The sequence below is a fragment of the Myiozetetes cayanensis genome, unplaced genomic scaffold, assembly GCF_022539395.1.
Source record: "Myiozetetes cayanensis isolate MyiCay16 unplaced genomic scaffold, myiCay2020 scf2-11, whole genome shotgun sequence".
Taxonomy (NCBI): domain Eukaryota; kingdom Metazoa; phylum Chordata; class Aves; order Passeriformes; family Tyrannidae; genus Myiozetetes; species Myiozetetes cayanensis.
The window spans coordinates 257693-284653 of NW_026087411.1; the positions used below are offsets into that span (position 1 = coordinate 257693).

A 26961-nucleotide genomic window follows, 5' to 3' on the forward strand; every position below is an offset into this window, starting at 1 on the left:
GAGAAAGAAAATCAATAGCCAGCATTTCAGCGTTTGCACCTGCTGACAGCGTTATTTGCTCAGTTTTCCTCCCTTCCCCGAAGCCCGGGAGAACACATTCCTGACAGCGCCAGCGCCAGCCCGCAGCGTGCGGGGCTGCCTCCCCATTATGGGCTGAACTCCTGATGACTCTTGTTAATGAATAGGCTGCCAAACTTCCTCGGAGAGGAGGCACACGCCTGGGCCCTATTCTAAAGGGACTGACGGATGCCATTCACTTCCCATTATGGAGATGCTGATTCCTCGGCGCTCGGCTGTTGCCAGGGCCGAGCTGAGCGCGGCCGGGCAGCACCGGCCGGGAACAGCGGGAACAGCGGGATGCGGGGGCTGCGCGGCCGTCTGGCCAACAGCCCCTCCGACACGGAGCTGGCACGTGCTGGCGCAGCGGGAGCAGACCCAGGCGTGACAAATTGCTGAAAGGGCTCAGCGACACTGGGGGCTGACGACCACCTGAGCCTGCAGGCCGGCCGGCAGCTCTCGATTCACGGTCGGGGCCGCGCGTGGGCCGCTTCAAACCAGGCGGGGGGGACGGCAAAGGCCTTTCACGCTCTGCCTGATAATGCCCTGCTGCGTAATGAACGGCCCCGCACATCTCACACATCAGCACACGCAGCCGCTGCGAGCTCACCACAGGCTGTGCCGCTTCGGTAAGTGCTACACGCAAAAACACAGCGAGGACACGCTGACCAGGTTTGCTGCACCCTGTAAACGCCTATCGATGAGCTGGACGGTGCTCCTCGCCACACAAAAGACTGGGAAAAACCCTGGGCCAAACAGCTGGGCAGCTCCAGGAGAGGCAGCTGAGGAACAACACACTGTGCCATGCTGATGCCAAGGTCCGGAGAGCCGTGCGGATCCACAGTGGCTTTGGAGGCGCGTGAGGAAGATCCCAATTCAGCGCCCCCCTTGCAGATTAAAAAGCCAAAAGCGGCGGGCCCTGGGGAGGCCGAGTGCTGCACACACTGGCTCCACTCTCCAGCTCCCCCTCGGCTCTGTGCTCCCCGTGTCCCTCCCGGGTTCCCTGGAGCAAGAGGCAGCACAGTGACTCCTGCCATGTGGGCAGTCAGCACGATGCTTGTGCTCATTTTTACTTAGAGTTTAATCAAAAAAGAATTGAGTGGCTGCAGGAAAACGAAACTAAACTCCCTGTCATCTCTGTTTCAGTACAGACTGGGGAGAAAAGTTGGGATTCACTATAATAAAAAGCCAAAGAACTGAAGTTTAAGAATGTACATGAACAAGTTGTAAAGAACCCTCTGAACAACACCTACATCTTGTTAAAAAAAGTCTCAAGAAGTTTCCTGTTTGTCCCTCTGCAGGAACGTGTCCGTCCCAGTAATCCCTGGAGCAATACTTCTGTCAGAGCTGCACCACACAAACCTGCTGTGCCTCCAGCCCACGAGCCGGCCCAGCTGACTCTTCCGAACCTGAACTTGGTGTGCCGGCTCCTGCGAGCTTTGGGCGCAGCCACCTGACACGCAGGTGCCCTGAACACTGAGCTGCATTTAGATGGAGTGCCACATAAATTGCTGGTTTAAAAATGCAACCCGTGGATCAGCAAACCCCATCCCAGCTCAGGACAGTGCTCTGGACTGAGCAAGACCATGAGGGAAGCCCAAGTGCAGCTTTCCTAGAGCAGCCTCGGGGCTCGAGGGCTGCAGGGACACAAATCCGCTGCTGCAGCCGGGGCTGCAGAGGATGGGTTGTGATCTTGAACCCTACCCCAGCGAGAAGCTGGACAGCTGGCGGCCCTGATTAACTAAGCCCCCAGTTATCTGGAGGTCTGGAGTGTCCCCTGAGATCTTCAGATAAATGGAGTCATACCAGACCCTTGAAGGAGCTGATCAAAAGCTCCTCTTTTAATATGTACGGCAATTTGACCCTCCCCTCCACGGCTGCATTATTTTACATTTTGCTTCTGCCAAGGTAAAACTCCAGGGCAAAATGTTTAAAACAAGGTTTTTTTCATTTCATATGAAATAATGACATTGAGAGCTATGCAAGGTGTGAATTATCGATCATGAATATATATATATAAAACTGCATAGAGCAGGAATTTACCTCCTATTTGAATACAGCAGTGAAATCTCAGCATTTTAATATTATGAGCTTTTAGAGGTGTTTTATCAGTATATCAATTATTTTAACATTTCAACCACACAATGAAGGTTGTTTGAAAGAAAACTCCAACACATTAAAATGTGAACATTACCTATTTTCAATAAACCACATCACCTCATTGCAGCAGCAGGATGACACGCACAGTTCTGGGGTGAAATACACAGACCTTCCAGATGGAGAATGAAAAAGGAGGCAAAAGGCAGAAGCTTTTGTAAATTCATTGGAGAGGCAGGTACCAGCCAGCACTCGGCTCTCACCTACCAGCATCACCTCTACATATTTAACCTCTACAGCACAGAGCCAGTTTCAGACACATGGTTTAAATTGTAAAGACTTTGAAAACCCTTCAAAGTCCTTGTCATGTGGGTTCTGCAGGTGACCTGAGCCATCCTGGGGTCAGGATTCGGTCAACGTTTCCTTCTCTGCACACACGCAACATTAAACCACAACCGCCTGTTTATAAACAGGGAATAGAGAAGGCGATTATTTGTCAATAGCAGATCCTGAAAATGTAGAACTTTTACTTCTGAACCATAACTCTGTGCTGACCTCAAGCAAAACCCTCAGGGCCATATCCCTGCCGAAGGCAATGGCCAGCAAGTCCTTCCCCATTTTCATTTTATTTGAAAATAAAACATTTTGGCAGCATTTATATACTCTCACCAACATATGGAAACAATGGTGCATTCTGCTGATGCAATGGGCAAATAAAAGACAAAAGTGTTTGTGGGCTTGTGGACAGGCAAGGGGAGAATTGACTGGCTGCTCTCCACAGACCGTGGTTCCTGCCAACACCACGGGGCACCAGTCCCGGGACTGGCACCCAATGGTTGGGGTGCACGGAGAGCACACGCTCCAACGCCTGTTCCTCCAGCTCCAGAGGGACTGCTGAGGCCGTTAATGCCGACTGTTGGCATGGACCTACTGCAACTCCCATCTGTGATGTGCATCCCACCCGGAGCAGGGCTTTCAGGGCATCTGGCCAGTGAGAAGCTGAAAGTATAGAGGTAGACAGCTTTTTCCAGCCCATCAGACATCAAGGCTGTCTATATGTCCATGTGCCAAATCCTTCTTCCACCCTACTAGGGAGACTTGCAGAAAATCTCTGAACTCACAGTTCAGTGCAAGAGACACCTATTTCAGTTTCCTCCTGACTTGTATCACAGGGACCAAAGATGTTCCACAAAAGGGGGTTTGCTGCTGACACCGTGACATCAGTTTGGAAAACAAACAAGAACATAAATGTTTGGGACTTACCAAAGCAGAATAAAGACGGGACCATAAAACTGAGGTTAACAGAGATGTGTCGGCAGATGACCTTTCTGCACCTAATTGTCCTCCCCAGCTCTGCACAGGATGGAGTTACTGTGCTTTTAAAACGTGGTGCTAGGCAACTTCAGTGTGAAACTCAATCTGCTTGATTGGGCTCACCATCGTTTACGGTCTAGTGACCGTCACTGCCGCGTCAATTTCACTGAGAACTTTTGGGGGAATTTTAGTAACATATATCCTTCAGTGAACAGGTGCAATTAAATTTTACCTGTCAGCAACCGCAGACTTATGTGCTTTTTATAAACCAAGGCATCTGAGACGCAAACTTTGCAGTGATGCATGTCCTCAGTGGGCCCACGTACCACGTGAGACACGCGTGAGCCGAGGCTGTGCCACCGACGGGTCTGTGGGAGCTGGGCCCCCTCTCCAGCCCCCGCCACAGCCATCTGTCCGTGCTGCAGCCGGGGGAGCCAGGGCTCCACGCGCTCCCTCGGTAGAGCAGGGCCGGCCCGTGCCAGGGCTGCTGTTCCTCCTCCTTATCCAAAACAGGCAGATCATCCTCTGATGCCAAAACCAAGAGCTCATCCTCTCCATGGCATCATTTTCTACTGCTCTGCCACCCCTCCGTGCAGAATCACACAGACAGGCAGCCCTCTCTGCTGGGGGGCTTGGGGGGTGGCTGAAGCCCAGGACACTCTGGTGTGCAGGACACACAGCTCTCCCTGGAAACGACAGGTACGGGAGGTTTGCAAACGGGCTCCTCATTTGTGAAGCGTTTGCCTGGTGCTGCAGCACCGTGCCTGGAGCTCTGCCACCTCCCTCCCCGCAGCAGGGCCTGGGTCTCTGCAGAGCATTACAAAAGAACCTCAGTGCTGACTGGTGGAGATGGGGCTGCAGATCCCACAAAGCGCACGGCGCAGCGCGTTGGTCCCCTCGCAGACGGTCGCCATTAATTGCTTTACAGAGGGAAGTGCGACACAACAACAACAGAAACACGTTTCACACGGTTTCAAAGCATCTCAGTGGAAATCAAGCAGTGTAAGAGCAAAGCCATACTGAAGGTGCCCTGAGGCAAAAGGCTCCAGCTCACACTGTCTGTGTGGAGCCCCGCGCCGGCGCCGGCTCTTGGCTCCGACGCCGTTCGGCAGCACGTGGCCCAAGGTGTGCTGCAAGCACCCGTCTGGCAGAAGCACTCGCCTGCCGCTCTGGGATATCAAGAATATGTGGCACATTAGTCATGCCAAGTGCTTCAGGGGAGAGTTTTGCATTTATTATGAATAAGGCAGAAAACAAGCTTTCATCTTAATTTCCTCGCGCTCCTGCTGGCGGGAAGCCCCCGGGAGCAGACACACGTACCGTTACAGAGCAATCGTTCGGCAGCAGGAGCGAAGGGACAGCGTCCCCTCCCCGCTCCGACACAGATCTCTGCTCCAATGGCACTCGGGCTCAGCCCTGCCCGGAGCTCTTTTACTGTACCACCGAGTACCTGCGATGCTCCGCTGCCAGGCAGTCCTGTTTGTACAGAGAACAAAAAAGCTGGAACCGCCCCTCCTCCCCTTTATTAACGCTGTTCCTGTTCATCGTGTTCCTCATGCACTGCAGCGGTGACAAACAGCCACACACAGCTGTGCCTAAAACATGGCACCGTATGTTTTGCATGGTACAACTCTGCCCATCCAAGGTCCAGTCAGCCACTGCACTCCGTGCTTATCACTGCACTGATAAGGCTTTGATGAAAATATTTCAACTGATTACAATGGTGACATAATAGCCTGTTACCAGTTAGAGCAGCAGGAACCCTGACTAGTAGCTCTACAGGGCACATAAAGATCTAACCACCAAGAAGGTACTTCTGAAAGAGTTCTGTACTGCAAGAGCTGTTGTGCCATCAGCGGCACAAGTTTTTGGCCAGCAAATTAGCAGGGCGTGATTCCCCCCATGCATGTTTCCTCTAGAAGTATCCATGCAGTTCCCTACTCAGTCTTGAGATAAAAGGACAGGAGTTGCCCAGGTCTAGTTGAAAGTCACCTTCCCAGCACCCCAGAGCAGACAGATATAGAGACACTGAGGAGGAGGTCCTCTGTTCCGAGGGCACTGAGGTGAATTATCTTTCCTCTGTCTCCTTCAGTCAAGTACTTTTTCACCCAGGGAAATAACATAGAGACAGAAAAACTGAAGATGTGTGGGAGAGGTGCAGAGTGTTGAGAAGATGTGCTGCAGGTAGGGATGGTCCTTGCCAAGACCCTCATCAGGAGCAGAGCCTGGGCACATCCTGCCTTTGCCTGTGAAAGGGAGCCGCTGTCCTGCAGGGCCCTGGCTGTGCAGGGCTCACAGGAGAGACAAATCCCTGGGTCCCATTTGCAGGGATCATTCCAGCACCGTGCTGTCCCGTGTTATCAGTGTCTGTACAGCTGCTGACGCTCGTGCTCTGCAATTATCTGCCTTGTTCACAAACGGGGTGAGCATCGGGGGATAAATAGCTGTAGGAAAGGTCATGTGTTACCCAGCAATGCTTCCCTCGCTTTGTCCCAGTCTTAATTTTATTCAAACACTCACAAAATGCACCTATGCCAGTGATACCACTAATGAGCTGTTACTTCTGGACATCTTAGAGAAAGGGTAAAGGTAGAAAGGTTCAACTATTTGTCATTCCCTTATGCATCCCAGTTCCTTGAAATGGGCTGCTTGTACACCCAGGGATAATGTACTATCCTTGGGCTACTGTCGTTACCATGTACCAACAATTTTACTTCTATTAGCTCTTGTTCCAGCCTGTGTGTTTCATGGAAGGGGCTTCCTTTAAAAGCTTGAGCATTTTTCCACCAAAACTGTATTCTAGCAAGTTTTTGTGGGATTTTCAGCATCATTAAATGTCACCCTCAGCACCCTTTGGGAGGGAGAGTGAAATCACTGACAGCCTTTCCCAGGCATACCTGGAGAAGTTTTGAAAACCTGGACCCTGCACTAGCAGCAGTGAAGACCAGTGAATACAGAGCACGGTGCAGGACTGAGAATCGATGCCCCTCCCCAGCACAGTCACTTCCAAGGCACTGTACAAGGGCCTGTCGTGGAGAGATGCTGTGCTGCACTGACAGCCTCCCAAAAACTCTATGGAGAAACAGCCAGGCCTGCTTGTGCAGAGTGGTCGGCGTTTGTAATTCCCACTCTTCAGAGAAAAGAGTGATTGAGTGGCTGAAGCCTTGTTCACTCACTGATGCGTGCACCTTCCCAGTATAGTCAGCCTTCCTACACTTATTGCCAACCCATTGCCCCAACACACACACGTTCACCTGAAGTCAGAAATGTCACCAAAAAATTCACGTGTCACCTGAGCTCTGCTCCTCAGCCCACTGCTACAGAGTGCACCCTGAGACAGGGAACAGAGCAGAGCTCCAGCACTGCAGTATCCAGGTAAATGCACAGTTGGGAATCTCCCAGGATAATGGCATACTCAAAACCATTCAGAAACTGAAGGTGCCGGCCTTTGTATTCTCAGCTTTGAAAATGAAACACCCAGAAGCAGGGGAAGGTAATGACACATTCATAGTTCAGAATTCAATGGAGAACAACAGAACTGGTCATCTCAACGTTGCCTCCAACATCTGTGCTGAGGAGGGCAGAGTCACCCTTAGGTGCACATTTGCACCCAGGACTTTTGGGGCAGGGAGGACAGGCTGGCAGCTGCAGACTCACAAACCAGCTCAGATTGCAGTCACTAGAGACATGCTGGGAAAAGCCTGTGTTTTGAATTTCTGAGCACGATGCTACAAGTGCTGTTTAAGTGGGGTACAGATGCCAAGGAGAAGTCAGGAGACCGCTGTCATCTACACAAACACGGACGAAAGGAACTGCCTCTCGATTTTAAATAAAATGAAACAAAAATTGTAATTTGGTTAGTTTTGAATCAACCTCTGCCTGCTATGAGCAGCAAGGTGTTTGCTGAACCCACTTACATCTTGTTAGAGGGTGGAGTAAAAGAACTGTGGGAGGTAAGAAATGCCCTCCTCCATCGCTCACAGAATATCACACTCGTATTGCTCACACAAAGAGGTTTGCATTTCTCGATATTCAATAGTGATGCTTCCAGGTCTTCAAAATTAAATGTTTTTCAAATGTAAATCCCTGGAAAGCTGAACTGCTCTGAAAATATACAATTTTTACAAAGTTTATAATCTCTGAAGCAGTTCTAAGTGTTTACAAATATTGACTGGCTGCACAGAGCTGCACATGGACACGGGAATTCCTGGAATTATATGGAATATAAATGCACATGCTGAATGGATTTGTTCCTAGAAAAAAAGAGTTCAATTCATTTAGCTGTAACCCAATCACAGTCAGTGACATCTCGGAAAGGCGCACGTCTGTGCTTTGGGTATAATTGACGGACTTCTTCAAACTCTCACTCTGGTTAATGGAAAAATATTTTTTTCACCTACTAAATGTTATCAAACCTTCCCTGTCAGTTTGATAAGAGTACAGAGTGATCTGGTAGCTACAAGAAGAACAAAATATAATTACACAAAATAATTTTGCCCCTTCCAGTTTATGACAGATATTTTCATTATTTCTTCATCTAACACTAAATGGTTCAGTTTCAGGTCTATTATACTTGGTAATTTACATTTATTACAATCAGGGACAGGTAACTGGGGCTTATTATCACATCCATTATGAGTGACACCATTTGCAAGATGCTTAACACTAAATGTACTTGTTGCCGTAGTGAGACAGGTTGGGAAGAACAAATCAGAAAAAGCCCAGTAAGATATCAGCAGGGACGTCCCAACTTTAAATTAAAATCAAAATAAAGAGGAGGGTGTTTTAAAATTATTATCTGACACATTTGTAACTGCTGAGGATATGCCAAAGCAGGGACTGAGCACGGGGCTCCGGGTGACCGACACCACCCATGGACTCAGAGCTCCCCAGGTCTGACCGAGCCCCAGCGGAGCGGGAGCTTGGCGGGGGCTCCGTTTCCACCACCCCTTTCTGTGCTCTACCTGTGCCCTGCTGGGTTCCCCGGGAGCACGGCCGTGCTGTCCCTGTGCCTGCCTCGGTGAGCGGGGCACAGCACAGCACAACAACACCTGGCGCTGCCTCCGGCCCGGCCCTCCCGGCAGCTGACAGGGAGCTCCCTGCCAGGTGGCTGCACTTCAATTACACTGGCTCGGCATTGTAGGGTTAACGAGGATCCAGGGGAAATCTTTTATTCATAAAACACAGAATGCCTTTTGTTGATCTCTGAATAATGTTGCTTAAAATCCACTAACTGAAAGTGCTCTTTGCAGCAGCCAGCCTGCGACAGGTACAGCGGCACAGCCACGGTCCGGGCACGCGGCCGCGCTGGCACAGCCCGAGCCCCGGCAGCAGATGATTCAGTCAGCATTTAAAATAACATCTTTTTTCCCTGGAAGTGATCTCCCAGTAGGGGAACCGGATTCCACTTTCCTGGCACAGCTCAGCCAGTGCCCATGATGTGATGGCTCCCCATTATCCCAAAGGAGTAAATTAAAATTCTGGTGCATGTTTATGAAATCCGTTTGTTTTAATTTATCAAGTTGGGGGTGGGAAGCAAAACTAAAAATGTGACTCCTTCACAAAAAGACAAGTTAATGCAATGATTTCACTACTGTTAACTTTTTCTAAATATTCTGCTGTTTCTGAAAATATTTCCCCATAGGCTTCAAGTAACTCAAGGTGGCCATGGAGTCTTATCATCACATTTAATTACAGGGCAAGAGGGGAGTTCCTGACTGAGCTGTACAATACACTATTAAACAATCAAGTTCTAAATCCGAGCACAGGAGAAATGATGGTGGAGATGGAGAAAGCAGGAGGGAGGATGGTGGATGATGCTCAGCTGACTGCACCCCCGAGCTGACAGCCAGCTCTAACATCCAGGACCAGCCAGGTTCAAGCCAGCTTAAAAAGGAGTGAGAATGAGACCCAATCACCTACCAGGCTATTGCATACATGTAATAATGCAGGGAACGGGACCAGAAGTGCTGAAAATGCCCCAAGATAACACAGAAGGAAAACTGCCTATAGGAAGAAACATCATAGAAATAACATGAAGGGCTTTGACAAACCACTAACGTGATTCCAAAGAACAGGTGAGGTGCCACTGGAGTCCTTTGCAGCTCAAGACATTTGGTGTGTGGCTGCAGATTAAAAGCCACTGAAGTGCACTGCAGGAGCAGAGACAGGCTGGGGCTAGGCCCTGGAAGCTGCACGTCATGGGGTAGGAGGTGCAATGACCTGTGCCTGTGGTGAAACCCCCCGGGTGCTCAGAAGATTGGGGTCACACAGATCCACTGGGGAAGAGTGCCAGTGAGCAGTTCTGCTGTGCAGGCCACGGGGCACAGCCAAGGCTCTGCACTGCTGCCCATCTCCCAGGTGTGCGGGTTATGGAGCTTCCCCTGCCAGGACATTACGGCCCTCTCAGAGCGGCAGCACCTCGTTCAAACGGACAATTAATCTGATTTGAGAAGGCAAACGAGTGAGCCGCTGCTGCTGCAGAGACAGCTGGGACAGGAGTGGAAATCATGCAGGAGAGCCACCCATCCCTGCGAGCCAGCGCAGGCAGGAGAGGTGGATGGCAACTGGTGACAACTGTGCCGCTCCGGTCCCTTTCTCCAAGGCTATCAAAAACCTGCCTGGGAGTCCCCAGCGACAGCCCAGCGCCACTCTGCTCTGCACAGCCCTTTCCATCTGCTTCCTGCCAGGCCCTTCTGACACATCTCATTCTCCAGCCAGCACAGAGACGCTCCTTTGTCACGGTGACCACAAATCACCGCACGGGCCGACCCTTCCCCGGCACGTGCCTGGAAGCACCGCCGGGCTCTACAGAGCACAGGAGGGATCCTAACGAGGCGTGTGTGTCCCTGGGGGTCCGGCTGCTCAGGGCACATGGCAGTGCCCAGGTGGCACAGCCTCCTCACCCCCACCCCCCAGCACCGACACAGGAAGCTTCCACCTTGTTCTCAGCGTCTGCTGAAACACATCATTTCCTTATTGTTCACACTGCTGCTTTAAGCTACACTTCTGAACTTGTGTGACATCATTAACTGCTGAGTCATTTCAGATATACATGGAGATGATGGGGATCCCAAAGAGAAAGGCGGGGAGCAGAAGATGAATTTTTAATGAAGCATCAAAGCTGGTGGAAGCAGAGGAGAATGTGCACAGCCAGTAACCCTGGGAAGAAGCTATGCAGCAGGGAGGCTGTGTGTTGTCAGGCTGCTGTCAGGTTCTTTTATATTCAAGTCTTCTTCCAATTCTAAGATTAACTTTCTTAAAAATCACCTGCCAAATCTGACCCAATTTTAAAATTTCAACTATTCTGTCCTCTGCAGAACAGAACCAGCACTGCACTTGCTCCTGCCCCATTACACACTGGCGCTTCCCACATTTACCTTCCCCAGGAACCTGTTTCTTCCCAGTCAAAATAAAAGGAGAACGTGTGTCTTTGGCAGAAGTACAAACAGCTGTAAACTGTGTCAGGACCCACATCAGGCCTCTGCTACGTGAGCCTGAGTCAGTCCTGTGAGCAGCCTGCAAAATTTTATCATTAGCTGGAAAATGCCTGCTGCAACACAAAATGAGCCCATCCAAATAATTTCACTTGCTAATTAACTTTGGAAATACATGACAGCCTTGTTTTTGGGAGCTATTTCAGAGCCTACAGCCCCTCTCGCACTGCCAAGCGTTCCGGTTTGAGCTGTGTGTGTCTTGGTGTAACAGCAGGAACACGGGCACATGAAGTGGGGTATTTGGAACCAAACATTTGGCTTTTTTGCAACACCTCTTTTCAGTAAGTGCCCTGGCTTTGTCACGGGTGCTCCCTGCTCAGGCACACTGCTATCTGTTCCCCCTGTATAAGGCCATCAATATCACTGCAGATGCTGCTACCTTGTGCAAGGTTGGGTCCGGGTGTTTGAATCTGCCTCTCTGAAGCAGATACTGTTCTGCAGCTTGAAACAATGCCCAGCACTTCGGAATGAAAAGAGAGAAAGTGAACATTAGCACATCAAAGGCCCCTTTCTGAAAGAAGAAAAATAGCACGATGCACACTTTAATCTTTCTGACAATCTATGCATGGCCTGAGCTGAATTCTATTTTTCACACAAATGGGAATGCTCCATACGAGGACGTCTGCACCAACAGCAACAAGAACAGAGGAGCAGGAGCTAGCACAGACTTTGAACTTTTAAAATATGGATTAACATGCAATAATATTTAAAAACTGATAGAACAACATCCTTCTTATCTCTCCTAATAAAGCCAAATAACATCAAACACATTTTACAGGCAACATACAGAAAAACTGCTAAAAATACTTCAATCTAAAAATAAAAAGAAGTTAGTATTAACCAAAATACAGGCAATATTAAAATCTTAATGTAAATGTCTATTCTTTAAAATCAGTTACCTATCAGAGAACAGCCTTAAGTGTAATTCATTTAATTAGTACTTCCATTTAGCTAACTAAGGGTGGAATGGGACCCACACTTAGAGGTTTAAAAGAAAATATTCCTAAAATATATATACAGCATCTATTACCCTAAACTCATCTATTATTCTAAAGTGCTCAGTCTGCTGCAGAAAGGCAGAGATTTGTGCCTGTAATTCTCCTGGCACTGGGGAAGACTCAGATCCACCAGCCTGGAGAAGGTGGGGACAGCTCTCTGCTCAGCACAGCAGGGAGAAGCACCTGCAGAAAACCAGAGCAAGGCCAACAGCACAATCCCACCAAAGGAGAGGGGCAGGAGATCCCTCCTCTCACTCCTTCACCAGAATGCCCTATTTGCTGCTCAGATCTCACCAGATTGTCTGCACATTTTTTCTGCTGACAACATGTCGAACTGTTGATCCCAAATGCTTGTGGAGAGTGGGAGAGGGACTGCCCAGGAATGACATCCTGGTTTGCTTCATATAAACAGAATTGCATCTCCCCAACTATCAGCTTTAACGGAATGGCATGATTTTGTAAACAAGCCTTTAGTAAATGCACACGTTGAATGGATCTGTTCCTAAAAAAAAAGTCCAATTCCTTTGGTTATAACTCAATCCCAGCCCGGGGAACGGCATCTCGGAAAACTTCAGAGATCCCAGGCTTGGACTTGCAGAGCATCAGCAGTGGAGAAGGGGAAGCAGCACGGCTGAGCCTCACACACCTGATACTGAGCACAGACCAGCATGGTCCCAACAGAACATGTTTATTCCCAGGAAGATTGAGAAAAATCCCATTTTTCCTGCAGATATCTCAGTGACCTGAAAGTTAAAGCACTTCAGTCCCAAGAAGGAGCAGCAGAGCACATGTGGATTTTCTAAATGGACTGTCTGAAGTGTGGGATCAGTGGTGAGAGGACGGGTTGGCATATGGAAATATTGGAATAGGAATTAAAAATAGCTGTTTTGGAAATCTTGCCATAGGGAAGTTTGCCTGTGCCTTGGACACCCACCCTGCTACAGCCCCGCACGCTGAAGGTCCCACAAAACCAGGGGCTCCCTCCACTCATTTCACAAATACCGCCTGCAGTTCAGAGGGCTGCGTTGCTAAACACGGCCCCAGGCCCAGGACTTTTATTTCACTTTATATTTTGCTTTTCCAGGATACAGCCTTGCTCAAAGCACTGGCTAAAATGCTTACTGGGGGAGGAAAGAATGGCTGGACCGGACAGATGGTCGGCCTTTGGATGCTGAAAGGGATTTTAGGGAGTTGAGTAGTATGACTTAATTCTTGTCCTGAATATTGAAGGTAGACACAGATCAATCCAAATGAGGCAAAGCACAGCCACAGCCCTACACCACTGTGGTGTATGAAAAAACAGCAGCAGATCACAAATGCAGCAATGCAAAACACAAAAAAGACTTTTTCTTAAAACTCCCAACACTGGAAATATTGCCTCTCCTGGCTGCTCAGGGAACAGAAATTGACTGTCATTTTGAAAAGTGCAACAATTTATTCACTGTACATAAATCACTGACTCAGCATGTTACTGCACAGTCAGAACACAGGGAGGTGAAGCAGAGAAACACCAAGTACCTGCTGTTTTCTGGGCCCTGCTGTTTTCTCCCAATTCTGGACTATTACTACAACAGTCTCTGTGACATCTCCAGCAGCACCAGGATTCCACTCCATCCTAAAATCTCCTTATAGTGAACACTATAAAAAACTAACAAAGCTGCCTCAGGCCTGATGCTCAAAATGTAACAAAAGGATGAAACACAAGGGGAGGGAAACGTGTGTCTGCAGGTATCACATTTCTCAGGTTTTTCCAGCGAGTGCTAACATGAAAAATGAAACATTATATTTACCAGTGTCCATATATTTTCTTTAGCGATACAAGGGGAGATCCAAACCTGTTGCTTAGGGCATTAAAGAACACTGAAGTCCATGTGAGCCATTTGTTTGCAAACCCCAGTTTTGCAGATACTGTAACTGATGCACAAAGTGGGAACACAGAAAGTAAAATCTCTCCACTTTGCTCTCCGAGATCCCAGGACTTTGTGTGTTGACTTTTGGGATTCCGAACTGCACTTTGCTGTGGCATTTAAAACAAACGGAAACGCTGGCATGCAAATCCTATTCAGCAACTTGAGAATACCGAGGGCTTTTACAAGGCAAAGAACACGTTAAAAGTTCATTAATTAACCAGTGCTTGGGAACAGATGGAATGGCTATCTGGGCTCTAATTACTGTAAGTTGGGACAGAGGTTCGCAGACCTTAATGAGGTTCAATAAAATGAATGATTAGACATCAATCACAATTAGAGAAACCTGTAAGATGAGCTGAATTATCATGGCAACAAGTCATAAAACATAGGAGCACAAAACCCAACAGGCTCTGCAAAAGCCTAGAAAGAAAAGGTTTCTGAGCTAAAACAGTTCTTCTGGGTTGGAACAATCCCTCTCTCCTGACAACCCAGGGAGTTAATGAGGAGGGCTGCACTGTTTCCCAGACAGCCCAGGGGCTGGGTCACCCCTCCCAGGGTGCAGAGCACAGGGGCTACTCACACTGGTATGTGTGAGTGTAGCTGCTATTCCTACAACTCCAAAAACTTCCAATACCATACAGTTTTATTTAAAAATTGAGGACAAAAAAAATTATCCCAGCCACTTCCTTTTCTTACCACTGGAGCTGCCTGTGTGAAATGGTGCTTTCAGAGCCTCGAATTTCCCAGCTGCAAGAGAGGCTGGCAGCGGGCAGAGGAAGGTGCTGAGGTGGAGACAGAAACTCATAGCACAGGGCCCTGTTCTCTTATGACATGTGGAGTCTCTGAGCATCAGCTCCAGGGCTTGTTCCCCACGGGAACAGCTCTGTGCTTCCATCATCCTCCCCACACGGCCGCACTCGTGTGGCCTCAGCAGCGTCACTCTGACAGGCACAGCCCTTACGAGTCCCCTTTCAATACCAGGAAGCCAATCAGGGCCACAGGGACAGCACAAGTTCAGGTAAGAGCTTTCAGGAACACGTGAAAAGCAAAGGGCCTGTGAGCTTGAGCTTAAGTTGTAATGAATTCACTTTCATGATACATTTTTGGTGTTAAGACTTTGCAGCACTAAGAAAGCCGAGCTAACCCCGAGCTTGTTACAAAGGTAGCACTAAGATTTTAAGTGAAATAACTGCTGCCTGAACAACACTGCCCTGCCCAGGTGAAAGGCGGGCAGGGGAAAGTCTGCTTCACTTAAGGAAGCCAACAAACTGTAGGCCAGCAAGGGGTTAGATCATCCACACTGCCACACAGGTGAAAACGAGCGGGGTGGATGAGCCCGAAGAGGTGCCATAAAGCCAGATGTTCAGCAGAAGTTACACTTTTTCAAAGAAACCTGGGCCAGGCCAATTCAGAGAAGTATTAAAACCCAGCAAATTACCCGGGATTTTGTTTAACAGAAAATACTGTACACGCACTAGATTGTTACTAAGCATTAGATTTAAGAAATCATTAAAAGCCATCTGCTCCTGTTTATACACCAGAACCCTGCAGTTAATCGTACTGGGAAATACACGCAGAAGTATGAAGCTGAGGAAAGAAAAAACACAAATTCAACATGCCAGCCAGTAAACCTGCTACAAAAAGTAGCTTTCTCTTGTTCCTCTCTTGTGCTGTCAGCACGTTTATATCCCCAGTAACAGGATGGCTTTCAAAGTTTTTCAAGTGCAGGTAGAGGGGAAGCCTTTCCTCTCTAAAGAATGATGTAGAATTATGGTGTTCCCCGTCAAACTAGGTTTTATATAATAGACAAAAAACCCCTCTGCCTCCTTCTCTTAGTATCAGCTGCACAGGACGTGTCAGGCTGGAGGGGAGTCAGGTGGTGGTCTGGTGAGACTGGATGTGGCACTTAGTGCCATAGTCTAGTAACCAAGGTGGTAGTGGATCAAGGGTTGGACTTGATGATCTCAGAGGTCCTTTCCAACCTAGCTGATTGATTCTATGATTTTCAAAAAGAGAGAAACAAAGTCACTGAGAAAATTCAAAGCGAAATCTAAAATCATTTTTCCTGTATAGAAAGCTACTCCTTAACTTTTAAGTATACAATTCTAACACATGTGGCTCATGGACACCATCCACTCAAGTCAGAGTTTCTTCAAAGGAGAAGAAGAGAAGTGGGACAATGGTGGAAACCTGTACGGGCGATTGCACGTTTGTACTACTGTGAGTCCTGGAGCATTAGGGATGTGCACATGGAAATGCCCACGTGTGCATCTGCTCTCTGCACCCCTTACACCTTCCCACCACCACGGAGAGGCAAACACATGGTTTTGGGGACACGGGAATGGCCATGCTGGATGGAAACTGTCATTTCCAAGGTCAGCACCCTGGTGAGCACACGCATCCCACCAGACCCACTGGGGACTCCACTGCAGGCCGGTGTGGACTCACCATCGCCACAGGAGCCCTCAAACCACCCCCTAGGAAAGACTTTCCAAAGCCAGCACTTCTTAAATCCGTCCCCGCAGGAGCCTTCACCTGCTGCAACGCTGCCCACAGGGGACCCCGTAACAAGTGGCTCGCGGGGAGCCCGAGCGCCGAGCTCGGCCACCTCCATCCTCCCCGCAGGTCCCTTTGTTCCTTTGTGCGCCGGAGGGAGCGGGAGATCCAGCCGCGCCGCTCCTGCCCTGTGCTCCTACCTCCCTTCTGCTTTTTGTCTGGGAACAGCGGTGCGCGAGCCGCGGCTTTTCACTCCCTCCTAACGAGCCTTTTCATGACCTATATAATTCCACATTCATGCCGAGCCCCCGTGTGCCACGCAGCCAGGATGTGCTTTAGTTTTCCCTGAATTTCGCAGTTTAATTTGATGATTACACTGTAAGAATTAAGACGCATCCTTTTAATCTAAATTACTCGGGGTAATTTAACTTAATTTTATTAAAACGTCAAAACGATCGCCGTACGTTCTGCACAAAGGAATTAGACTGGAAGGTTAAGAATCAGCATCGGGGATACCAGCAGCTCCCTCTAGTTGGAAAGTGCATTATTATTCTCCCCAAAGAGCCAGTAAATAGCAAAGACCCCCAAATATTACGAGCTGTTTACACCAAGCGGCTTGGGAACTCGCACTGGAATATATAATTCTTGCAGATTCACCAGCTACAATGTCTGGATTCTCTCTTAGATGAAAACAACTTTTCACTATCTATGGTGACTTCTGACTATTTTTTTTAAAATACGTTAACTATCAAAAAAATTAAAATTTCCAGCATTTGACAGTGAATCCGCTGTGGAAAAAAAAAATTGCTACATGTTAGGGCAGCGATTTGCAAACTGGCTTTTACTGAAATTTAAAATAAGCGTTAGAGCGTGCATATGCTTTAAATAAATATAGGGTTTCAGATATTGATCCAGAAGCCACCTCCTTACATTTCCAAGGCTTTGAAACTAAAGAAGAGGCTTTTTAGCCTGAGGGGTTAAAAGTGTGGGTGTGGAAGTGGGCTTTTGTTGGAAAAATTAGCAATGCTATGAGTCATTGTGCATTAGCGGCAGAATAGTTTTGCATCTTGTATGAATCCAGACACCATATGCCATGCGAGGGCCGCTCCGCTCGCGGTGCCGCTGCTGCCGGGCGGCCACGTGGGCATCCCCAGTGGAAAGGCTGTCTGCGCGCGGCGGCGGGGCAGGAGCGCGGCCATCCCGGCACGCCGGACATTGTCGGGAGCAGCAGGAACAGCTGGTAAGCCAGCGGAGCACGGCTCGCCCGGCCAGCATGCTAATGAGGCGGCCGGGCCGCACAAAGCCCCGCGCCGAGGGGAGCGACCCCGGGGCCCGCCCGGCCTTCCGAGGGCTCGGCCCGGCCCCCGCCGCTCTCCGGCCCGGCACAAACGGCACCTCGGGCACGGCACCTCGGGCACGGCCCCCCGACAGCACAGCCTGCCAGCGCCCTGCCAGCGCTGCACGCCTCGCTCGGGGAAACCGCAACTCGCTTTGTGTTTTTAGCGACCTGCTCGTGACTAAACAAACAAACAAAAATAACCCCAGGAAGTCCTGCGAGTTCAGACTCGAGCTTCCGAAAGAAAAATCCCTTCAAAGTTAACAGAGATGGAACAGCAAAATCATCAAAACTTACTCTGAAAACACACAGAATACGAACCCCTTTGACTTTCCTGGTGTATAACTAGGAAAAAAAAATAAATCACCAAACGACCAAAAATCGCCACAAGATGGAACAAAGTACTTGGCAGTAACCCCAATATGACGATTTTGCTTCTGTCAAAGAAGCAGAGAACAAGAGCCTCTCATGAAACACAAGTTGGAGGTTCTTTGTCTAACCCAAGATAAATCATTAAGCACCCAGGGACAGGTGTCTGCACCTCTGTGTACCTCACTTGAAGAGAGGGGAGCTTGAGTTCACACCTCCCTGCATAAGGAATGCTTACTCCAGATAACCAAAGCCCTGTGCCACACTGACTCACCCTGTGCCCCCTCGAGCTAACTGGGAGGCAGCCTTCCAGCCCAGACTGCCGGGAAGCGCTTCGGCAGGGCAGGATTACGCCAACCAAACTGCACTGTTAGGAGGGGCAGCAGGCAGTGCTGGCTAAAACTCTGCAACAAAATCAGCCTGGGACTTTATCAACAACCTTCAGTGATTTTCACAGCTTCCAGCCACGGGGAAGAATAGTGATGGCCTCATGTTAGAGCAGAAAAATAAACTGCACTGTTAACATGCAACCTCCCCTGCTGCCTTCCTGCCGCCCCAGCAGTGCGGGAACAAGCCCTGTGTCTAACAAGAGATCGTGAGCAGGGACAGGGATGGACACGAAAGAGAAAACAGAGAAATCCGATCCCATTGTGCCCGCACACCACAGCAGCATGTGGAGCTCAGACCTGCAGAAGCATTTTATACTCTTTAGATATGCACCGGCGGGACGCAGTAGATTCTCTGCGAGTCCATGAAGAGCTCTGTGAATGAGAGCTGAGGAGCCGCCTCCACAATCCCATGTAATGCCACCTAAAAGCTTTGCCTCGCATGACTTATTACAGGCTGGAGCAGATTAGAGGCATCGATCGCTGCCTGGAGAAGGTTCTCGCTGCGAGGAGGGGAGGCAGCAGCGCAGCCAGCCAGCCCGGCCATCGATCGGCTCCGGCGGGAGCTCAGCGCTGCCCACGCAGCCCCTGCCGGGCTCCTCGGCCTCCCTCGGCTCCGGCCAGAGCGGGACCCCTCCCCAAGGGCACCGAGGGACCTGCTGCTCTCCGCAGCCACGGTGGCACGGGACTGACCACGGACAGACACTCCCAGGAGCCAGAGCCCAGCACTCGGCAGAAACTGTCAGATGCCACGTCACATAAATTGTCACAGCTCCCGTGACATGTGCTTTAGAATTTCATAGCAATTTCTAACAGCATCGATATAGCTGGAGGGCAGTTTGTTCCCTTATTTCTTGGGATGAAATAAGGGAACAAATTGTGAACCCTCTCTGAAACGAGTAATGGGGTTTCCATCTCATTTTCCTCATGCAAACACCCCCCTTGTACCCACAGCAGAATTCTGAAGGCCAACACCACAAAACACACTTTGAAAGGGACACAAAATCTATCTGACACCACATGCAACTCCAGAACATTTGACAGCCATTCACACAATTAAGTCCATCATAGCAAACTCCTTTCTTTTCCAGATAAAGCAGGTAAGCAGATCAGGCACTCTATGTGAAGTTAATCAGAAATTGGCTTAAACCAAGAAAAGGATTTAATTAAGAATTCAAAACTGATGTTCTTTGCTTAATCTTCTCAATTCCAGGTATTAACACATCTACTACATATTAGTATGTCAATATCTGGATGCGATGAAATGAATTAAAGCTAAGGATGTCTTAGTGTGTTACATGTTTAGATGGAGTTTTGGCTTTGCCCCCCCGAGCTGCTGGCTGGCACAGCTCAGCAGGCACACCATGGTCACTACAGCAGAGAAAATGGTAAGAGTTACTCAAGTATCAAATTACTTTTCCAGTGTAAGGGCCGTGTTTTCCTCTGGCCCACAAGCAGGACTGCAAACTGCGAGCAGGGAAATGGTGACATCCAGTGCTCAGATATTCTGTAAAGTGTTCTCATCCCCACTGCGCTTGTTTGTGCTTGTTCTATGAACAGACACCTCCAGTGCTGGACACACAGATGTGTTATGTCACAGCAAAGTGCTCTAAACACAAGAAACTGAACAAGAAATTAAAGCCCTTTTACCTTCAGGCTTTCTCTTTGAATGAACAACACGTAATGTGAACAACTCCAGAAACCAGGTCACAAACTGCCATGGTGGTTTTCGGTCAGCCCCTCTATAACTCTATTTATATTCACTGAAAAGGCATAAGTGGCACAGCTGATGTCAGAGATCTGTGAGGATTTTACTGCCAGGAACACCTGCACAGCACGTGGACAGTTTCAACAGCAGGAGCTGTGGCTGACAGCCACAGCTCTCCATGCCTACCCCATCAGCTACTTCTTCCTCCCCTGGAGGGGGGAGCACTGTGCTCTAGTCAAGGTGTTGGAGAAGAGTATGAAAAACATGCAGGAATCAACAGGCAGAATAAGTTCAAAGCCCTTTTCTATCCATAAGACCAAACCAATTTATCCTAAAAGTGAGACTGTTTACAGAAATAATTTTATTATCAGCATATTAATAAACCCCAACAGGAACTAACTCCTATTTACTCATTCACAGGAAGACATATGTAGCTTTAAATGCTAAGGAAATAGTTCAAAGACCACCAGAAATCCCCGAGGAATGCAGGGAAGAAGCCCACTGGTGCTGGCACATGGGACACGTTCTACCCTCCCCGAGGCAGCTTACAAAGGAATAGTCAAGGCTGAGGTAACACTTTAGACAGGTTGGGATTTTTTCCTGTTTCTCTTCAAATTCAGTTAGTGAGACCAGGCAGGACTGGCAGTACAAGAGTTATTTTGCAGTGGTGGAGGAAAAAAAACTAAAGTGATAAGATAATAGAAATAACACCAAAATAATTTTTCAATTAAACCCATTAAATTCAAGGAGCAAGCAAATGACTCCATTTGGAAACACAACCTGGGCAGTCAGAATTGCATTTCCCTGGGCATTCTAAGGGGACCTTTTTGCTCAGGCATCACTATCCCTAAATCCCAAAGTCTTTTTGGATACCAACATTAAATTTGAGGGTGTCTGACACCCACTAAACTAGCTGCACTTTTGTATTTGAAGGTTTACCAGCTCCTGAGCTCAGAAACTGTCAGCTCAGACAGTAGCTGTCCATCAGACCCACAATACTTCAATCCAAACCCTGGTTCCCCCCAGTATTTATCTTTACAGTCCAGCCCAGCTCCCAGAGACATGCTCTTCTGCAGCTTAGGGCGATGCACTCTAGATCACACAAGCGTTCAAAAACCCTGTCCAGCACACAGCTCATTCCATGCAAGCTGCAACAGAGCTCAGAGATGCAGCTTTACAGTATCACTCCCACCAGTTCCTGAAATATTCAGCACTGCTGGATCCTGAACAGACGCTTGCTCAGTTTTGATATACAATTATTTGTTCATGAGAGTGGTTGTTCCTTCCTTTCCCCAGCACATAAAAACAAGGGTTGAATGCTCTCAAAACCCTGCATAAACACCTACTTTTTGATACAGCAATTTTAGTAAGCTTAAATATTACTATTTTGTGTTCTTATAAAATTTAAGTCACCTTATTGCTCCTGATTTCTGTAAATCAGAGACACATTTAAAGTCCCAGTTTCTGCCTAGAAAAGCAGCCTGGAGAGGCTGCTGGAGCACCCTGCCTCACACTCAGCAGTTACTCAAGGATGGCAAGAGCCCCAATTAGCAGGGGCTGCAGCCGCTCAGCCCCAGTGCTCCCTGGCACCGAGGAGGAATAAAAGGGGAATTCTGAACATACACTGATGCACACTCAGCCATGGCAGCATCGCAGCAGCTACACAAACAGGGGGCTCGCACTGTTCCAAAGACAACTGAGCTGTGCATGCAACCACCCTGGGCTGGCTCCTGCGCAGTGCCATCACGTACCATTTGATGGACACAAAGAACCTGTAGCCAGAACGGCTTTAAACTGAAGTTTAAATACAGTTAATTATTTTCGAATGAATATTTCTCTTATCCTAATGAATTCCTTAAAACAGAAACAGCTACATAAACATAAAAAATAGATTAGAAAAAGTCTGATGTGGTCTGCCATAGTTACCTTCTTCGTTTTCAAAGAGATTGCCAACAGAAAACTGTATCTGGGTAGGACAGTGGAATTTGTGTCATCATGACCAAGCGATTGTGGCGCAGCGAGATGCTCCCGCGGCTCTGCGGTCCTGGTCCCCATGGAAACCGGACTCGGATATTGTCCTCCGCTCGCCGGAGCACCGAGTCGGGAGCCTTTTGTGCCTGATGAGATTTCTTCCACAACCTTCCAGCAACAGACCCTATGCTTCCTCCTGACTCTTTCCTAATTGAGATGCAAATTAATCTCTGTGGCTGATTACACTTCCCTTACAGCCCCTGACAAGTGCAGCTGTAGCTGGAGTTTACAGACTTTCCAACAAGTGACTTCAGCTGTCACTGCTGGCGAGGCGCTGCCCCAGCTCCCCAGCACGCAGCCCTGTGCCGCCAGCACGTCCTGTCCCCCTGTGCCACCACCATGAGCCTGGTGTCCCCGTGGCCACCTTCACCTGCCTGCCCCTCTGCACCACACAGGGCAGGACAGAGTCCCAGCAGATACTTCACACCCTGCCACTGCTCCAGCACGAGCACCAGGGACTCAACATCTTATTGCCACTGAACCCTTGGTACCAGGGTTTGATCCATTTCTAACCACACTTGAATCAAAACACCCTTAGCTGCTCACCCTTAGTGTGGGTGGTGCCTTTAAACAGGACCCAGGTGCCAGGAGAAGTGGCAGATTATCCTCAGCTCTGCCTCACTCCAGCCCTCAGTGCTCACCCCAACTGCACGGTTATAGCCGGTGTGCACCAAACACCCCTTACTTTGACAGGATCATTGCTTTTTATTTCTCTCTCTCACTGATATTTTTTGAGTTATCTCCATCTCCAGTTTGATAAAAGCACTTCCATTTACTGTTTGCATTGCTGTGTCCGTTTCCATCCTGTCCTCCTCAGAGCAGCTGGCAAAGCAAACACTGGAGTGGAGTCACTCACCCTTTGGAAGCTGCAGAACAATTTGGCTCCACTAGGCTCAAACATCACCTTTACACATCCACACACTCACATTCCAATTGCTGGCTCATTATGAATTTTAGTATACCTCAAAGTGCATCATCATCTGTAGGATGAGTTATGGATAGCTTTCTCTCCTGCTCCACTGTCACCGTGGTGGGATCTGCCTACCACATTCCCTTTGTCCCTATTTCAGGAGTTTCTCAATCCACTTCCATTTATCAGACAGACAAGTGGCAGTTGATTCACTGCAGACATCGCTGGCGCACAAGCAGCCACAAAAAAAGGCGGAAAAGAATGTGGGGACAGATGCTGCTCCCAACCTGTGCGGAGCAGTGCCTCGTGCTGCTCGTGTCGCCTGGGGACACGCAGGGACCCCGAGGGAGCCCCCTGGAAAGCAGGAGCACGGCCAGCTGGTGAGCACTGCTCGCTCACAAAATGCTGCAAGCCCAAAGCAGAACCAGAGGACTCCAGCCAGGAGCGAGGGGCTGGAATTGCTCTGTTACCATAACTGCTGCTACGCATGTTAGCATTGCTACCCTGTTATTTTACTATTATCCACTGGTTGAGGAGCACACAGAATTCTGCACAGAACAGTTTCAGGAATTTGCTACATTTCTCTCAAGAAACAAAGTGGAAAAGTCAGCAAGCCTTGACTCACCTGTCAGGCACTGCCACGGTTTGCACAACTGCCACCAACCGCCTTTGCTTTACAATGAGTACACAATTCAGTTAATAAAATACAAACCTATTTAACCACAGGGCTACTTTTAATTTATGATGACTTTTGCAAAGTATTCTCCTTAAAATTTAGTCTTTTAAAAAAACAACTAGTACTTTGAGGATATCCTGTATTTTAAAAATGTGCATCTCAAACTAATTCATTAATGTTCTTTCAAAGATCAAAACATTTAACTTAAAAACACTTTCTCAAAGTCACGTGGTTAGAAAAATACTCAAATCAAAAGCTCCCCAGAGAAAGTAAAGTGCAGTGTGTGTTGGTCCTGAGATAAGTGATGTGATTAGCAAAACAAGCTATAAAATGTCTGACGGCATTATGGGAAAAGCCTAGAATGAGTGAAAACCAGTGCTGGTGCTGTGGGTCTGTGTAGCACCCAGAAATAAAAGCCTGTGTCACAACTCCTGCCCCAGAGAGCCTATCCTCTCGTTACCTTCCAGTCACTGTTGGAAAACAGGTTCTGAAAATGCCCGTGGCTGGAACGAAACCAGAATTTGCATACTGAAACATCCGTATCCGAGGACAAATCCCACCTGTCTTACTAATGTAATGAATCCAGGTGAAGTCAGTTGGACTAGAACTTTGAATAGGGTAAGAACACAATGGAGCTGCACATCAGCCTGACGTACACAGTTGGTAACGTCCATCAGCGTGAAGGAAAACTGATAATAATCATTACTCACAGTTCACAGCACCGGTGCTAAGTCCAGGTCTGCCAGCAGTGAGATGGAAGCTGTTGGTGAGAGCACTCCTGTGATGTTACCATTCTATTTTTAAAATACTGGGTGTGAACCACTGAAAACATTAAGCTGCATACAAAGAAAACACTGACCTTTGCCAATAAAATCGAAGAGGACGAATTTTCATCTAAGCCTACCTCTCTGCAGAAGGATGCCCTATGTAAGAACCCTACCAAGGGGAGCCTTGTCCCCTGGGAGAAAGGATACAAGCTCTGGTAGAGTGGGATGAGGGACTTGACGGCTCTGCTGGCGTTGATGCACGTGGCACAGATCAGGCTTGGCAGCAGCTTCGCGGTCACAATCGCTCCATCGAAGAGAGGACCGAAAAACGGCACCTGGGGACCCAGAACAGAACAAGAGGCCTCAGAACCACCACGGGAGATGGGTACGGCATTTTGCCACAAACCACTATGAGCACATTGTTCCACACGCTGAAACTCCCAGTGTGACGTTCATCCCCCAAGTCTGGAAGTGTTTAAATCCTCCATAACTGCCCTCAGCATGCTGTACATGGATACCCATCTCACAGAACATTCAGCTGGGTAACAGGAGCTTGTTACTCACAGGAACCAAGGCCCTCTATGAATTTGCAAGTGATATGCCATGGGGAGTGCATATAAAGAACTGTTTCCTGTCTGGGATCCCCCAACACAACACCCTGATTCACTGACTGAATCCACCCTTGGCAGAACGTTTCTCAAAACCATATTTGCTTCAGATAATCCTCTATAAACTCCTTCTGTGGACTTTGTAAAAAGTAAAAAAACTCAGGCTGGACCAAGATAAGGAGGTGTGTGGAAGGCAGAGGACATGGCAGAGCAGGGCCCTCTCGGAGGGGCAGAACACACAGCTGGGACAGGCACTAACTGGCCTGGCCCAGCCAGTCAAGGTGCTCAAATGCTGCCCCGTCAGGGTCACCTCCAGAGGAACCCCCATTCTGGTGCCTCTGGTGACTCAGGGCTCTGCAGAGAAAGGCCACACCAGATACCAGAGATGCTTTCTGAAAGTCAGCCATGTCTGGAATTGCAGACACATAACAGACCTGGCCAGCCAAACCCAGGAAATTTTGATGTTTAAATACATAATGAATTTTAGCACTTACAAGTATTCAAACTCATTTCACTTTCACAAACTCAAAGTGAAAAAAAAAAATCCCCCAACCAAAGCCCTAAACAGAAGCCAGCAGAAATTATCAATATTTAAGCTATGGATTTTTTCCATCTGTACAGAGGCTTATCACATAAATAAATACCCTCTATTATTCTTCTGCAACTGCTTGTGGGTGACTGTGACAGTCATTCAATAAATGGACAAAGGGAATAATATAAATCCCCTGCATCTAGGGAATTCCTCTAATTAGAAGTGGCAATGAATTACAGAAGAAATTTGGGGTTAATATAACATCTGCAAATGACAGCTGTCTCTTCACATACTTATTCTGTCATTCCTTTACTTAAAATAATTACCCACCCCCAAAAAATAGATTAGTGTAAAATATTTCCATAGTGGTTTTGCCTTTGATTTTTATTTACTGCTGGCGTTACAGTCCAGGCAGTGGAGAAGAAAGGAGAGAGAGGAAAATCTTTGCTACCAAAAAGATAATGTTCCAGAGCATCAAGTTCTTCCTCTTTAAGAAATAACATTTCTAAGTGAAATTTTTAGCCCATGCTCTGTTTAGAAGTATTGACAACAAGAGAAAGGAATGTAAAACTATAATCCTAAGTACAAATATTATTGAAATTACCCCACCACCCAAACACCAGATATGTAAAGTCAGAGTAGCAGCAGATGCCACCGGCGCAGGGAAATTCCCTGTCAGGCTTTTTGGCCAGGCTTACAGGACTTGGTGCCACTGTTTCAGACCCACCTGGAGTTGGGGAGTGGGGCAGAGTTTCCTACCACAGCACTACAGAATTTACAGATACCAACTCTGGACGAGGGGTGTGTGTGTTACACACGCACCCCACATGGGGAGAGGAGCTGAGGGTTCCGCAGACGCACCACAATCCGAGTGCGGCACAGCCGGACCCCGCGGACACAAGGCTCGGAATTATTCATTCCCCAGCAGATCCAGCGGCCTCGCCGAGGGTCATTAAAGTCAATGGAGCTGCATCTCGTCAGCTTCCATCTGCACAGGGGCTCTGCCCTGGAGAGGGGTCCGGGGGGGAGGCCAGCGGAACACACGGGGCACGTTCCACGTTCCCCGCTCGGCACGGCTCCGTGCCCCGGCATTAAACACCCATCCGAGGAAAGCAGGGCTGGGATGGTTACAACAAACAGCCTGCTTTGACAGGAATCAACTAACAAAAAGGGCAGAGGGAAAGATCCCCTTCTGCGAGTACTCCAAATGTCACCGCAAGTTACCCACGAAGCAAAAATTAATATTCAGCAAACACCTGCTTCGTCCCAA

General features: G+C 48.4%; 1 protein-coding gene across 6 annotated transcripts in view; it reads right to left on the reverse strand.

The window, feature by feature from the left end:
- Positions 1–26961, reverse strand: part of RALGAPA2 (Ral GTPase activating protein catalytic subunit alpha 2) — a 96739-nt gene that overhangs the window by 13240 nt on the left and 56538 nt on the right. For all 6 annotated transcript variants that reach the window (XR_007628949.1, XM_050315755.1, XM_050315752.1 and 3 more), the window contains one exon: positions 24759–24886. Coding sequence is in view for 5 of the 6 variants with exons in the window: in XM_050315755.1 (XP_050171712.1) it covers positions 24759–24886 (128 nt within the window). In the remaining variant the exon portion in view is untranslated. The remainder of the gene's footprint in view (positions 1–24758; positions 24887–26961) is intronic.